The sequence below is a fragment of the Syngnathoides biaculeatus genome, chromosome 12, assembly GCF_019802595.1.
Source record: "Syngnathoides biaculeatus isolate LvHL_M chromosome 12, ASM1980259v1, whole genome shotgun sequence".
Lineage (NCBI taxonomy): Eukaryota > Metazoa > Chordata > Actinopteri > Syngnathiformes > Syngnathidae > Syngnathoides > Syngnathoides biaculeatus.
Genome location: NC_084651.1, coordinates 16,538,543 through 16,553,452, shown reverse-complemented (window position 1 = coordinate 16,553,452; position 14,910 = coordinate 16,538,543). Strand labels below are relative to the sequence as shown.

At 40.9% G+C, this 14,910-nt stretch overlaps 1 protein-coding gene across 1 annotated transcript in view; it reads left to right on the top strand.

Annotated features, from left to right (window-relative positions):
* b3gat2 (beta-1,3-glucuronyltransferase 2 (glucuronosyltransferase S)) overlaps nucleotides 1-14,910 on the top strand; it is a 50,540-nt gene that overhangs the window by 30,985 nt on the left and 4,645 nt on the right. The window contains exon 3 of the mRNA XM_061837060.1: nucleotides 8,273-8,421. Coding sequence (XP_061693044.1) covers nucleotides 8,273-8,421 — 149 coding nt within the window. The remainder of the gene's footprint in view (nucleotides 1-8,272; nucleotides 8,422-14,910) is intronic.

Here is a 14,910-nt window from a genome sequence, read left to right as displayed (position 1 = left end):
TGTTAATTAAACCCTCCTAAGAAGAGTGAGCATCTCTTCTTCATTCTACTACTTTGCTCCACCACAACATTCTCTGCCAGTCTGTTCATCACTTTTGCCTAATCTCCTTTTACATACTCACATTCATACACACACACACACACACACACACACGCACACACACAACTTGATTGTCTTCCTTACACTTACAATGCTCTAAATAATTTCACCATCCCTAGCTTCAACGCTGTGGCATCATAATAGAGCGTTTATTTTTGCTTGAATTGTGCAAGAACAACAAAGGATGTGCTGAGCCAGTGGACCAAACTTTATTCACTTTTAAATGATTATTCATAAGAATGACAATGGGGTGACTGTAGACCCATGAGTGGGTGCCAGCGCATGTCGTAATACTTTTGTGTTGCACACTGTTGCATTGTTATCACAGCACTAAAGCTGCACGTCTACAAAGTGACCTCATTGAGCCATACACAAAGGAGCCGGACCAATTTTGTGTGCGCCTGTGTCAGTGTGTGTACATATAATGCATATGAACGCATGCGTGCACACTCAATTCCATCATGAATCTTTTTTGAACGACACGGCTGCCAGCACTTGAATTGATGCGATCAGCCTCGGCTATGCGTTCCAGAGAAGTGACAAGCGTGCGATTGTCTCAACGCACATCGGAGCAGTATCTCTTGGAAAAATGGGGCAACTGTGCACCTATGCACACAAACCAAACAACAACACACACACAAACGCAACACGAAGCGGCCAAGCTGCGCTCGCTGCCTGAGAAGGGGACACGGAAGCATTTAACCCTGAGCGACCTTGTCGTTTAGATGCCGCCTGCGATCCGAGCAGAATGGAGACTTTCTGCAGGAGAACTTGCAACATCCTCTCACTGAGTTGTGTAATAAACTATTAACGCACAGTTTATGTGGGTGAGGTCAAGTACGTATAAAGGCTCGAGGGTTGGGTCCCTGTCAGTACTGTTAGTACTCGAGAGACAATCCTTGAGCAATTTTCAACAAGCTTCATGAGTTGTTGTCTTATGCTGAAGAATGAATTTTATTTATTTACAGATGTCAAAATTCAAATATGTTGGAAACAATTATTTTCACACCGTTTGACCAGCCATGCACACATGGATGACAACTAAATTAGGGCCACATTAAATTCCAGCGATGTCCTGTGTTAATAATATGCTATCAATTATAATTCGCTAACCTTCTCCCCCCAAATCAATCTGAAAAATCAGGAAAACCCTTCTACTTATGTATATTGTGCACCATCCATTTCCTGTTTCCATGCTCTAAATTATAGGTTTTTCAAATAAATATTCCTCTCTGCATATTGAAATATTTCAGTTCAGCCTGTATAAACTACCCTTAAGTCAAATTGAGTCAATTCTATCTAGCAGAGTTTTCAGATGACTACAGTTGAATTTGAGGAACTGTGTCACTATCTAAAACAGGGGTCAGGAACCTATGGCTCGCGAGCCATACCTGGCTCTTTTGGTGGTTGCATGTGGCTCGCGGAGCCCTCATAACGACATACTGCACATGTGATTTCTGTCATGCAGAGAAGGTTCGTCCGAGTGGGGTTGCCGTAGTTCGGTGTGGGAGGCAACGCAAATGATGCAGAGAAAGTTTGGCCTTGTGGGGTTGCCGTAGTTTTTGCGTGGTAGTCACTGTCCACAGGTGCAGAAGGTTCTAACGCCGATTGTGTCGGAACAACTAATTATGTAACCTCTTTTGACAAAGGTCGCGCAAAGAAAAAAAACAGGAGTACCACCGAAGTTTTCAACAAGAATGGACAGCCTTTGTGGAGATGGGGGGTTCTGCTGTGTCTTTAAATTCACAGATGGGGAGTACGCCAAAGCATTCGTACTCGACGTTGCCAATCAACATTTTGACAACTTCACATAAAGACAAGATAATCAAACGAATTAAAGACATGCCTTTGTCAGCGAGAACTGTTCACCGTTGTACCAGCATGATGATAAATCAAATTTATTTACGTTCACGATTAACGGATGGACGTCTCAAAGCCTGCGTGAAGCTTAATTTGACGATGTATGAACTCCAAAATCATCAGCAAAACCAGGCAGCACCAGAAGTCGCATTAATGGTAAGAAGTACTTTTGTCCTATGATAGGTGAGAAGAGATGGCCAAGGTGGACGACATCAAATACTTGGGGTCAACTATACAGAGCAATGGAGAGTGTGGTAAGGAAGTGAAGAAACGGGTCCAAGCGGGGTGCAACAGTTGGCGGAAGGTGTCTGGTGTTCTATGTGAGTTTCCGCCAGGATGAAGGGAAAAAAAAAAAGTGGTGAGGCAGGCCATGATGTACGGATTAGAGAAGGTGGCCCTGAATAAACAACAGGAAGCAGAACTTGAGTTAGCAGAAATGAAGATGTTGAGGTTCTCGCTTAGTGTGCACAGGTTGGATAGGATTAGAAATGAGCTCATGAGAGGGGCAGCCAAAGTTGGATGTTTTGGAGACAAGGTGAGAGAGAGCAGACTTCAATGGTTTGGACATATTCAGAGGCAAGAGAGTGAGTATATTGGTAGAAGGGTGCTGAGGATGGAGCTGCCAGGCAAAAGAGGAAGAGGAAGACCAGAGAAAAGGTTGATGGATGTTGTGAGGGAGGACAAGAGGACAGTGGGTGTTAAGAGAGGAAGATGCACGAGAGAGGCTTGGATGGAAAAAGATGACACGCTGTGGCGACCCCTAATGGGACAAGCTGAAAGAAGAAGAAGAAAAAGATGCTTCTTTTGAAATTACATTTTAAAATATTTGGCCTTTATGGCTCTCTCAGTCAAAAAGGTTCCCGACCACTGATCTAAAACAAATAACTGGATGAACCGAAGCTTTCTTCATTTGAATAATGAGAAATTTCAGATGTTTTTTGAAGGCAGTAAAGAAAATAAATTTGTCTTTTAATGTGTCGTATCATATCAATCACTCGACTGGAACATCCTTCTACCCGCTGAACACGTATAAAGAGTGAAGGCTTGCAAGTTCAATCAGACCAGAACCTCATCCATGCTTTTATCTTAAGTAGATTTGACCATTGTCATAACATTCTGACTGGACTCCACTAAAAATGAGCATTAAACAACTGCAGCTTGGGTTTTGACCAGAACAAAGAGTTGAGAACACATTAGTCAAGTTCTAAAGCCTCTACTTTGGCTCCCAGTCAGCCATAGTATAGACCTTAAAGTTCTCCTAATTGTCTATAAATCAGTAAATGGTCCAGGTCATGAAGACATAAAAGAAATGCTAATGGATTAAAAACCCAGTCGGGGTTTGAGTGTCTCCCCCCCACTCCAAAAAAAAAAAAAAAAAAAAAACCCACATGGTGAGATAACATTAAATATCAAAGTTATCCATACATTTTCTACACTGCTTATCCTCACAAGGGTCATAGGTGTGGTAGAATCTATGCCAACTAACTGCAGGCAATTGGCAGGGGCACACCGTGAACCGGTCACCAGTCAATTGTGCGCCACAAAGAAACAAACAGATTTTCACTCACATTCATACCTACGGACAATTTAGTGTTTTGAATTAACCTACAATTTTTTCCCTACCATTTTTTGATACAGTAACAGTATTTGTGTCGAGCTGTTCATGGAAGGAAGCACAGTAAATACTGCCTCGATTTGCCTACGACTGCATGAACAATGTTACCATGACCAAGCACACAGTGTGGTATTCAGATAAAATTTGAAACATTTGAAATACTTTCATAGTTTTTTTTCCCCACATCTATTTACAACAACTTTGTACTGTAATAATTTGGTACTGTACAGTAATGTGACTGCAAAAATGTGCTTCAGTGTAACTGACATTCGGCTGTAAAGGACAATAATCCCCGTTCGTCCATTATATTGAGGTTCCACTGTACTTGTGATTTTTTTTTCCCCGCTTTATACAGTATTTTGGATCTTACTTTTGGAGTTTCTCCTCCCTTTTTTTCAACAACACAATGATCTTGTTCAAAAAAAAGAAAGAAAAAAAGAACACTACGTAGTTTCGTACCTTGACCGTAACCAACCCTGTAACTGAATTTCCTCGTATATAAATCAATTTCTCCTGATGAAATGAATGGAAATGCCATCAATGCGTTCCAGCCCCCTAAAGAAAATGTTCCAAAAATTAAAATACTGTATAAATATAATAACACATTAAAGCATAATAAAAGCAAAAAATGCTTTGGTAAGTCTGACTTCAACATGGATACCATTTGAATCATTCAAAAGGATTCATAACATTGAAGCCAGCCTATGTTGAGTTTTGCTGAATTTTAACGGTAATGAAGTGTTTTTCACCTTTTTAAAATCAATACCACCAGCATACTCTTCAACTGACCATCTTGCCATAGCGTTGTATCACATGGCGATCGAGTACTTCCCTCCAGGTCCACGGCTACCACACAAACTCAAACAAATGAAATAATACAGAACATGCTGCGTGACTTCCCTTGAGTTTGTCCAGTATATGATGTAAATGACACACCTGCCAGCTGCGCTTGGCTAGTTTTAGTAGTATTGACTTACCATGACCAGTTCATGTGTAAATAATGGTTCAACTGCTTAATTAAAACATCAAAAGCAATTTCAAAACGTAGGTCAACATTTTCTCCATAATGGCATTGCTTTTTCTCTTCTCTTTCCGTAATTATTTGTCATTTTAACAGTCATCCTCATCATGCTTTTCACATTTTGAAATAGCGATGCCTAACAACTGATCAACAGGACCTTGCTGCTGGCTTCAACCTTGGAACTTCCCCGAGGGAAGTGGCCACTGAGCTGAGTGTCACAAAGGGTCAACACAGATATGGAGAAACTGGAAGAGTCACAGAGAGGCATACAATATGCCTCTCTGTGACTCTTCTAATCTGAAACAGAATTAATATTACCTTTTAGCTCCTTATTAAGAACAGCCTGGTCTGTTAAAAGTGAGGACGTGCATTCTCAGGACCAGAGTTGAAGTTCACCTGTGAAGGTTGAAGTGCATTTTAGGTTCATCCTTCTTCTTTAAATTCAATCTTTAAATTTTTTTTTTCTGGCCACACACACTCAAAACACACAGATACATTACCGTAATTTCCAGCCTACGATCTGTGACTTTTTTCACATGCTTTCAACCCTGCGGTTCATGCGGTGATGTGGCGCAAGCGTTAGCGCGGCGCTAGTGTTAGCGCACCAGGTTATAAGGCTCAGTACACAGAAAGAGTTTAACGCGAGTGCCGCGCTAAAGTTAAACTCTTTCTGTGTACCAAGGCTTATAACCAGGTGCGCTCTGTATGCGGGAATTACAGTAGCTTAGATGACATTCTCAGCTAAATGTTCGGATTCTCTAAAAGAATTTCTGCTCCGATAGACTGCAGCTACTGATGTGTGTCTGGGGCTGTTTTGTCTCCAATTCTGTTTTTTTTTTTCTTTTTTTTTCCCAGGCATAGATGTGGGCAACAACAGAACGTACAGTGCAGGGGTTGTTTATATATGACAACTGATCGGACTTAAAATTGAGGAAACCTAACCTATGGGGGATGCGATACTGAAAGTATTTGCATGGCCACAGTTTCTCTCTGCGAGATGCACGCTGACACATATCTCAGAGGACTGCTGTCTGCACGGCCTACGTTTCATTAATTCAACATCACCGCAGTCAACAACATTCTGCTCAGACAGGAGGGGAAGGAAAAGTGGGGAGGGGTCAGAATGCTGAATTACTCAAGGTGAATTCCCCAACTAAAGCCTTGATTGTAGAGTTGTGCTCCCCGGTAATAATTTCCATAAACAATTATTCAGTAATGATGTATAAAGCTCGCAAGCGGACTGCAGCAGATTCCGAAAGGATCGGAGCAATTCTGTTCGGCCAACTACAGCCACACTTTCATTTGTCACGTTGTGTCCATGTTTTGATCACCTTAATGGAAATCTTATTTTGATTCATGTTAGGCAATTCATTCAATTATGTAGATGTCAGATGCCATGGTCATCAAATAATACACAAGTATCACCAAGAGTGGTATGATTATTACTATTATTATTGTTTGAATATTTTCACATGAGGATTGTACGTCGAGGTGGACATGTTGTATGCCATTCTCGGCTTGACATGACAGTTGGGACTAAAAAGCAAAGTGAAAAGATAGGGATAACTAAAAGGAACAAGAGAATAGATTATTATTATTACCAATTATGTTTGTGAGTACGTGTATTATTGGCAAACAAAGGCTGATAGAAAACTACAGTTGCTGGTTTACTTTCAAACTCAGCTTGTAGCAAATGTGAGTGACGTCACTCTGTTATTGCAACATCTATGATCCCAGTGCTCTCATACTGGTCAATGGAGACTTCAAGATGGTTCTTCTCGGATCAACTAAAAACTTTAAACAACATGTGCTATAATTGAGTATTCAATCAACCCAATCTTGGGGGAAGGTGGGAGGAAGCCAGAACACCGGGAGAAAACCTACACAAACACAGGGAGAATATTTGAATTCCCCAATCGGGATTCAAACCAAGAACAAAACTGTGAGCAGGAGATGCCAATCACTAATCCATCATGCTCGAGTTGAAGCTGTAGTCGAAAGAAAAAGAGAAGCTGATTGATCTTGCCACTTAATTAGCTTCCATAATAGAGTTTGAGTGAAAGAAAATGCAGATTGCAAGAAAGTGCAAGAGATATTAAAAATGTGTATACGCTTGAAAATGTACAGTCACGAAGAAGACGTACTCTCTGGAGTTTTGTCAACTCCCTAAACAAAAAGAACGCTATAAACAAGTCGATCTCACTGAGCTGTGAGCCAATTAGCTACATTAGTCAGCTTTCATCGAGGTCTGACGAGTACAGATTTTTATAACTTCAAAACAACTCGTGGCAGTCAGATATCCACAGGCCTAAGTCTGGAATTTTGAATTTTAAGAGCCCCGGTCAATAAAAATGCTTTTCATATGCTTATAAATGTCCTGGCAAACGTAAACTAAGTAAACTAATCGTGTCATCATCCATACAGGCTTCAGTCCAAATTAAAAAATATAATATAAATAAACGTGTCAAGGGTGAGAAAGAGAAAGCATATCAAGCATCTGGAGAGATACAAAAAAAATATTTTTCAGGTTGAAAAATGTCCATTCTTTTTTACTTACTGGTAATACATTTATAATTGTGTACTTTTACTTAAGTAAGGGAGTGCTCTGATTTTAGTCTATTTGTTTGTAGTCTCTATATTAGTCCGCTATATTACCAAGGGATAACCTTTTAGTATACCCATGTATATTTTTTGGGGGGGAGGGGGGTTTCTGACACCATATAATTCAGCAATATCCATCCATTCCATCATCATCAAAAAACAAAACAAACAAACCAAAATATATAGAGATATAGATATTTCGATGCAATGCATAATCATTATTCATTCACACATTTTTGGCAGAAAATCAAGGTGGAGTTGGAAGATCATCAGGGAATCGCGCATTGTCATCGGCGGGAAGCGTACTTTTACTTCGTTACTATATTTAAGGAGATTTTTCGGGTCTCTGTAACTGAGTATTTATTTTTCTGGCAATATTTTATTTTTACTCCTTACCTAACACGCGTCTGTACTTTCTACTCATTTTTAAAAACACAAGCTCATTACTTTTAAAACCTTTTACAGTTAGCGTACAAAGTGGAACGCAGAAACAAACGGAACAAAGTTCACATAAACTTTCTCCTCATCATTATACCGCGGTCGCCATCCAGCACAGTCATGACACCTTTTTGGCTTCTGTTTTGGCACTTCCACGAACACCCGTACAACTAAAATATGTACTCATTTGCGAAAAGTACACACTAATTTTGCAACACTTCACTGGTATTTGTCTTACATGAAACAAGCAGACACACTCATACAAGCAATTAATAGATAAACTGTGTTGTACTAGATTACTTTATGATTCCAAAGTAATTTGAAAAGTCAAATAATGAACCCCCCCACACTCCCCTCAATATTATTGCAGCCCATTCGTTGTAAATGCTCCCCTCTGCATTGTCATCAGTCTTCTGAAGCTTTCTGAATTACGCAGAGGAATTGCACAGCCCTGTGGTAAATTAATTTCTTATCAGCCATATCATAGTCATTAGATACAAGAATGCATGCCTTCATTACCTGATGTGATTATAATAACCTCATAATAGGCTTTTAATGCATGCCGGCTAACGTCCTGACGACTCCCTCTGCCCTTTTCCCCAACTTGTTGTCCCTCTCTCGCCCTCCCTTTCCCACAGGTTTCGCTGTGAACCTCCAGGTGATCCTGGCAAATCCGAGGGCACAATTCAAGAGACGGGGATCCCAGCCCGGAATGCAGGAGTCCGACTTTCTTAAGCAGATTACAAAGTTGACGGAATTGGAGCCCAAGGCCAACAACTGCACTCGGGTTAGTGTGAAGGCCCCAGTGGCTGTATCGAGAGGGAATGCAAGTACTTTCGGCAATCTAACAATGCTTGAATGTTACTTCATAATGAAATTTAGCATCATGTTGTGGGGTAGTTTTGCTCCAGGAGGTACTGCTGCACATCACAAATAGATGGCAGCATGGGAATCGAACATTATGTGGAAATACTAAAACAATAGTTCACAACATCAGACAGGAAGTTAAAGCTTAAGCGCAAATGGGTCTTCCAAATGGACGAGGATCGTAAAGATTCTGCCAAACTTGTTACAAAGTGACTTCGGGAGAAGTAGAAGTCTTTTTTTTTTTGGAGAGGGCAGTGTAAAGCCCTGATCTCAGTCCCGCTGCACATTTATGGTCTGACCTGAAAAACAATTTATGAGGAAGGTGGCCTACAAACTTGGCTTGGTTCAACCACGTCTGTCCTTCCTGACAGAATGGGCCAAAATTCTTGGCGAGTGAGAAGCTTGCGATCAGGTAAAGATCCAAAATGTTTGACCCAGGTCATGCTGTTTAAAGGCCGTGGGACTGAATATGACTAAAATGTATGTCGTCTGACTTACATGAAAAATAATAATAAAAAAAATAAATACTGGCATTTAGGAAATGCATATACTTTTGGATAAAGTGTGTGTGTTTCTTTCGGCTTGTCCCTTTCGGGGTCGCCACAGCGTATCATCTCAGATGAACGCATATATATGTTTGGGATAATTTTTACGCCGGATGCCCTTCCTGACGCAACCCTTCTCAGGGAGTGGAGGCCCCAGTGGGATATGAACCCACAACCCCTGGTTTACCAAACCAGTGCTCTAACCACTGAGCTTCGGGGCCTCCCTATACTTTTGGATAAAGTAAACTCAGATTTTAATTTATACTCACAATCTATACTGTATCATGCTTGTAATCTTCTGGTTTCAACTTGAAGACCCTTTTCTCTCTCTCTCTCTCTCTCTCTCTATCTATCTATCTATCTATCTATCTATCTGTGTGCATGTATGCATGTGCCTGTGTGTAGGTAAGAAATAATAAAATCAAAAGAAACGTCATGAACTTGCAACGGATATTTTTTCCCCACGACTGTATTGACAGCGTGAGTCATGCTTAAAGCCGGTGGCCTATTCTAAACTTAGACACGCAGCTTGAATAGACTGGAAATGTTTTTTATGTGATGCAGTCAATTGTAGTTGTGTGCTTAGACAGCTTAGATCGATGCTGTTCATCTTAAATCACCGCAGTCTCTTTTGGCACTCGGTTTTATGAAGCCACTCATCCTCTTGACAACCATCACAGAGGTGCCTTCAAAGACCTGCTGAGAAATGGATTCTATTACCTCCTTCCAAGGGAGTCATCAACGAAAAGTATTACAGTCCACTGTTTCCAGCCGGAACAGGTTTTCCTTATTTATCACCTCCCACCCCCTCTTCTTGTGGCACTGTTGGCGTTTGTGATGTTTACTGAAGGAAATATGAAATGGGGACCAAAAATGAAACACAACCTTGCAGCTACTCTGATTAAAAAAAATTTCAAATTTCAAGTTATTTCATGCCAAATGATTCTTATTTATTCATCTAATGATCCTCACATGACTTATTAGCCAGGTCACAATTCAGATGTAACAGACGGCATTCAAACACTACACACCTGCTCCTTAAAACAACAACACATGCATTAGGTCTTACGGAAGCATTATTAACTAACACAAGGGGACCCAGAGTTTTTTACCCCAAGATCTACTTTTCAAGCAGCCAGCCTCTCTCGAGCTACTGATGGAGGGGGAGGGATGATGATGATGATGTTCCCAAACCGTTTTAAGGTTAATGTTATGTTGCCTCCTATATTTAAAATACAGAATTAGCTTTTTGTGCACTGTGTTGTCTGTGCTTTCATCCTGGATCAGGCTGTGCCAAGGTGGTATTTTAAAATGACACACCATCTCATCCTGCACTTTCTACTTTGGCTTCAGACCAGACCTTTCCCACTCGGAAAAGAGAAAATATCATCCAATTTAACCACTTTTTCTTCGATTATTCACATATTCCGACAGTCATTGAATTTTAAAACAACAGCATTTTTTAACTTTCTCCATTGATATCAAAAGTAAACATAAGCAGCATGACTAGCTCATCTTTGCTCTACGTTGCCCAGACTGTGTTGCTAACTTAATTGCTGGACACTGTCATTATAAAACACATTGATGGGCTGCGTAAGTACTGTAACATTTGTAATTATAAGTGTACGTCTTTAAGAGCGGTGGGGTGGGGGGGGGGCGTGGGGTAAGGTAAACTAGGAAACTAAGAAAAAGAGTGTGGCAGAGCAGCAGTCCTTGTTAGAGAAAGTTCCGTGTGCTGCCTAAAAGAAACCAGTGGCTTCTTCTTTTCATTTTTTTATGTATGTATGTGAATTGTGCCATTGAATGTAATAACCAGTCATCCCTCACTCATTGAATCACATTGTAAAATGCCACAAACTAAATAGTTGTATTTATATTATATTTTCAATTTGCATTGTATTTTTTTTACTGTTCTGTGAAGAGAATGCATCAGCAGTGTACAATTGTGTATGCGCACAGTTTAGAGGGAACATTGGCTTTTTTTTTTTTTTTTTTTGCAAACCATCCCGCGATCAGTCAATCGCGATCGACGCATTGAGCACCCGTGAACAAACATATCTATGATGTGTAATTTAATATGAGTTACTCCCCAACACTGAACATTAGTGTGTTTAATCAATATTTGAACAGTAAGTTAAGAACGACTCGGGCAATTATGCTGCAAGGCTGACGACGTTTAGGTTACTTGTAAATGCTCAGCTCTCCACAAATGGATGCCACAGTACCGCGGCAACTATATTGTACTTAATGTCCAGCCACACTATTAGGTACACCTAACATACATTTGAATCCATCCGCAAACCAAGCTGAAAACATCAAGAACACTTCTCAGATGGAATATGCCATTCCACTCCACTGGGATGCACAACCACAAAAATGTGAACGTCATTATTAATTAATAGTCCTGTATCATTAAATTGTGCACCATGTATCTAATCTTTTGGCTGCTCATTGCACAGTCATGCTTGGATTCAACTCATTCCAGCACAAAAAAAAAGAGGATCCAAACATTGGTGTCTTTGTAGAGTACTGAATGTAACCTTACATGTAACGTTCATAATTATCATTGATTTCACTGATTGGTTGGGAGGGATCACTGAGTTCAACTGTGGGTGACATCCATTTTGTCTTTTCAGCACGACTTTCTACACGTTCGTGGAGTGTGTTTCTGCAGGCCTTTGTAATTGTTTGGGAGTGGGTGATAGTGAAGCTTTCTGCATGTTAATGGACCTTGCACAGTGTAGTCATGCTTCTGGAAATAAAAACTCACCTTTTATATAGACTATTACTTATTTTCTTGAGAATACATTACATAGTGACAACCTTATTCTGAATTGTACCTGTTTTTGATTATGTTGCTATTCAAACTCAATATTCCCAATGCTCAAATTAGTTTAAGTTAAATCACAAACAACTATTTGTACTTTGTTTGGCCAAGGTCATAACTGATATATTATTGTCGTGAAAGTTGCTAGCCACCAAAAAGTAGACGCTTCATTTCTAACCATGTGATGACTCCATTTTCTACCATGAGCTCTAGATTTCGACTGCATAATTTACATTTTCCTCACTTTGCAATGCATTTTTTTTTTTGCCAAATGAACGATAATGAAATTCTTAGTGATCAGTTGTTGCATTAATAGAGGCTTAATATATGTATGAAGCATTTAATTGCTGTGTTGCAAAGGTCCCATTTTTATGTAGCTTTCAAGTCTCGTGATGTCATCAGATGAATAAATATTGAACCATCTATGAGTGCTTTCAAGCTTGCTGAAGCATTTAAAAACCTCAGGGTAGAGCCCACCCAAGTCCGTTGTAAAAAAAAAAAAAAAAAAATCCAGCGGTAGTTTTATTTTATGCGGCGATGAAAACGGCACGATTGAAACTATTTGTCCTTCTAGCGAGTGTGTGTGTGTGTGTGTGTGTGTATATGTGTGTGTGTGTGCGCGTGTGGCATTGCAGTATCTCCCTGGAGGATTATTGGTTAACGTCTCCCGCAGGGAAGAGGATAAAGATTCAGACCTGCTGGCTCATCATTTACAGTCGAGTGCTGCTACAGCTGCCGCTGACAGCTCTGTGTTGGAACTATCAGCACAATTATCGGCCCCATTACCTTTAATGGGGAAAATATGAATGCTGGCCTTTAACAGGCTGTGACATCATCAGTCATTTCACTGGCAGGGTTGAAGTTATGAGATTAATTTGAGAATGAAGAAATATGTCACCGAGTGACATCGTGACTCACTCGGTAAAGGCTCATTCCAGTCACAATGACACACCACTCAGTCCATTAATTAGCCTGGGGTTGCATTCACAGTCCAACATACCGGCTCTTTCTGCCCCGTGTTAATCAGTGTTCTTGGGTCCAAGCGTCTCAACTGCTGGTTTTGGGTTCTATTTTCATGTCTGGTGACAGCGGGTAACGTCAAACTGCACAGACCACGTTCTGATAATTTCACAGACAAGCACAAGCCAGTCTGTTTTTTTTTTTTTAATGGGGTAATGTGCCGCTGCGGGAGTGAAAACAGCTGATTCAATCGATCGATGTCCGATCCCTTTAAATGTGGCGCACTCACAGTCTCTGGTGGAAGACGACAATGCGTAATTGCAGCAATCCGTGTACAACTGGAGCTTTGTTACTGAACGTGGCTGCTGCGGCAACGGACAATGCGAGTGGGTACCCTTATTAAATACAGAATGAGCTGGTGAGAAACACAAATGACTTTAATATGTGTCTATTAATGCATCATATTTTCCTATCCCCATCCGCATTTGTCTGTGTGCCCTCCCGCCAACAATAGCTATGATGATTTCTCCAGTGATTCAGTTTCTTTCCAGTTGTTCACATATGAATAGAATATATCTGACACCCACAACACGTTGGCGGACTTTGGAATCTGTCTGTCTGCACCAGCGGTGTCAAACTCATTTTTATCACGGGCCACATTGTAGTTATGCTTTCCCTCAGAGGGCTGTTACAACTGATACCATAAAAATCTTTCATTGCCTCAACATACTGTATTTCCACATCAAATTGATGGACTAGTTTTTTTTTTTTTTAATCAGAAATCGAGGGAAATGGGTTATTCAACTATTGTTGATGTTTGGTGACACAAAGGAGCTTGCACTATCTCAATGTTGGCGGTACAGTAGCGCAGCCACTTCACAGTTCTGAGGCCCGGGGTTCAATCCCGACCCTCCCCGTGTGGAGTTTGCATGTTCTCCCGTGCCTGTATGGCTTTTCTCCGACCACTCCGGTTTCCTCCCACATCGCAAAAACAGGCATTAATTGGACACTCTAAATTGCCCCTAGGTGTGATTGTGAGTGTGATTGTTGTCTGTCTCCGTGTGCCATGCGATCGGCTTGCAAGTAGTTCAGGATGTACCCCGCATCCTGCCCAATGATAAGCTGGGTTTGGCTCCAGCACTCCCCGCGACCCTTATGAGGATAAGCGGCTCAGAAAATGGATGGATGGATAGATATCCCAATGTTTTCATTTATCCTATGACCATTTGAAATGTTTGTCCAGATTATAACAACAACCTTCAAAGTTGACACACATGACTTGCCTTCACGGGCCGCATAAAGTATTTGGGAGGGCCAGATGCTGGACCTTGAGTTTTACACCTGTGGCCTATGCCCTGATCGTGGGGCCCCAAAATTGCGTTTGACCAGCTGTGCCAATATTTTTAGTTTAGAGCGACTTTCCGGCACCAAATAATCATTGCGCCGGTTACGTGTCAACGGTCACACCGTCGTTTCACCGGAACCCCCAGCTTGGCGTGGACTGATCTGCTAAATTGGCGAAAACACATAGCAAGTCTTCCACTTGCACAAATATAAGGATATGGCGGGTTTTGTGCCCCAGTCCAAATGCGTCTGCGATTAAAATCGAGCCCTACCCCGGTAGGTGCAATGAGTTCAACACTTGGTAGTCTTTTTTAGTCCTTGTTGCATCTCAGCTGATGCTTTTGGGTGGGCAAAGGTCGAGTATCAAAATTGGTGGTGTGAATGATAAAAACCTTTGTTTATTTGGTCAGACCAGAGAAAAAATATACGCTGTTTGTACCTTGAACACACTGATATTTTACTTTTCCACTGTCCAGTAAAGGCTTGGCATTGACTAACCGGTACTTTTTCCCCACTTAGAAAAAGAGAGGGTAAATTGACAAAAAAAAAAAAAAAAAGGAAGAAAGCAAGCCACGCTCTGAGTATCAATTGTAAGAATTGCTTCCAAACATCTTGTATTCACGTCTTGTTGTCTGAGAGGTCAGCAAAAAAAAAAAAGACATCTCCCCCCTGAGTGCGGAGATTAATAGTGCAAAGGTGCAGCAACATGGTTAGAAATGTAAGCGTGTGTATT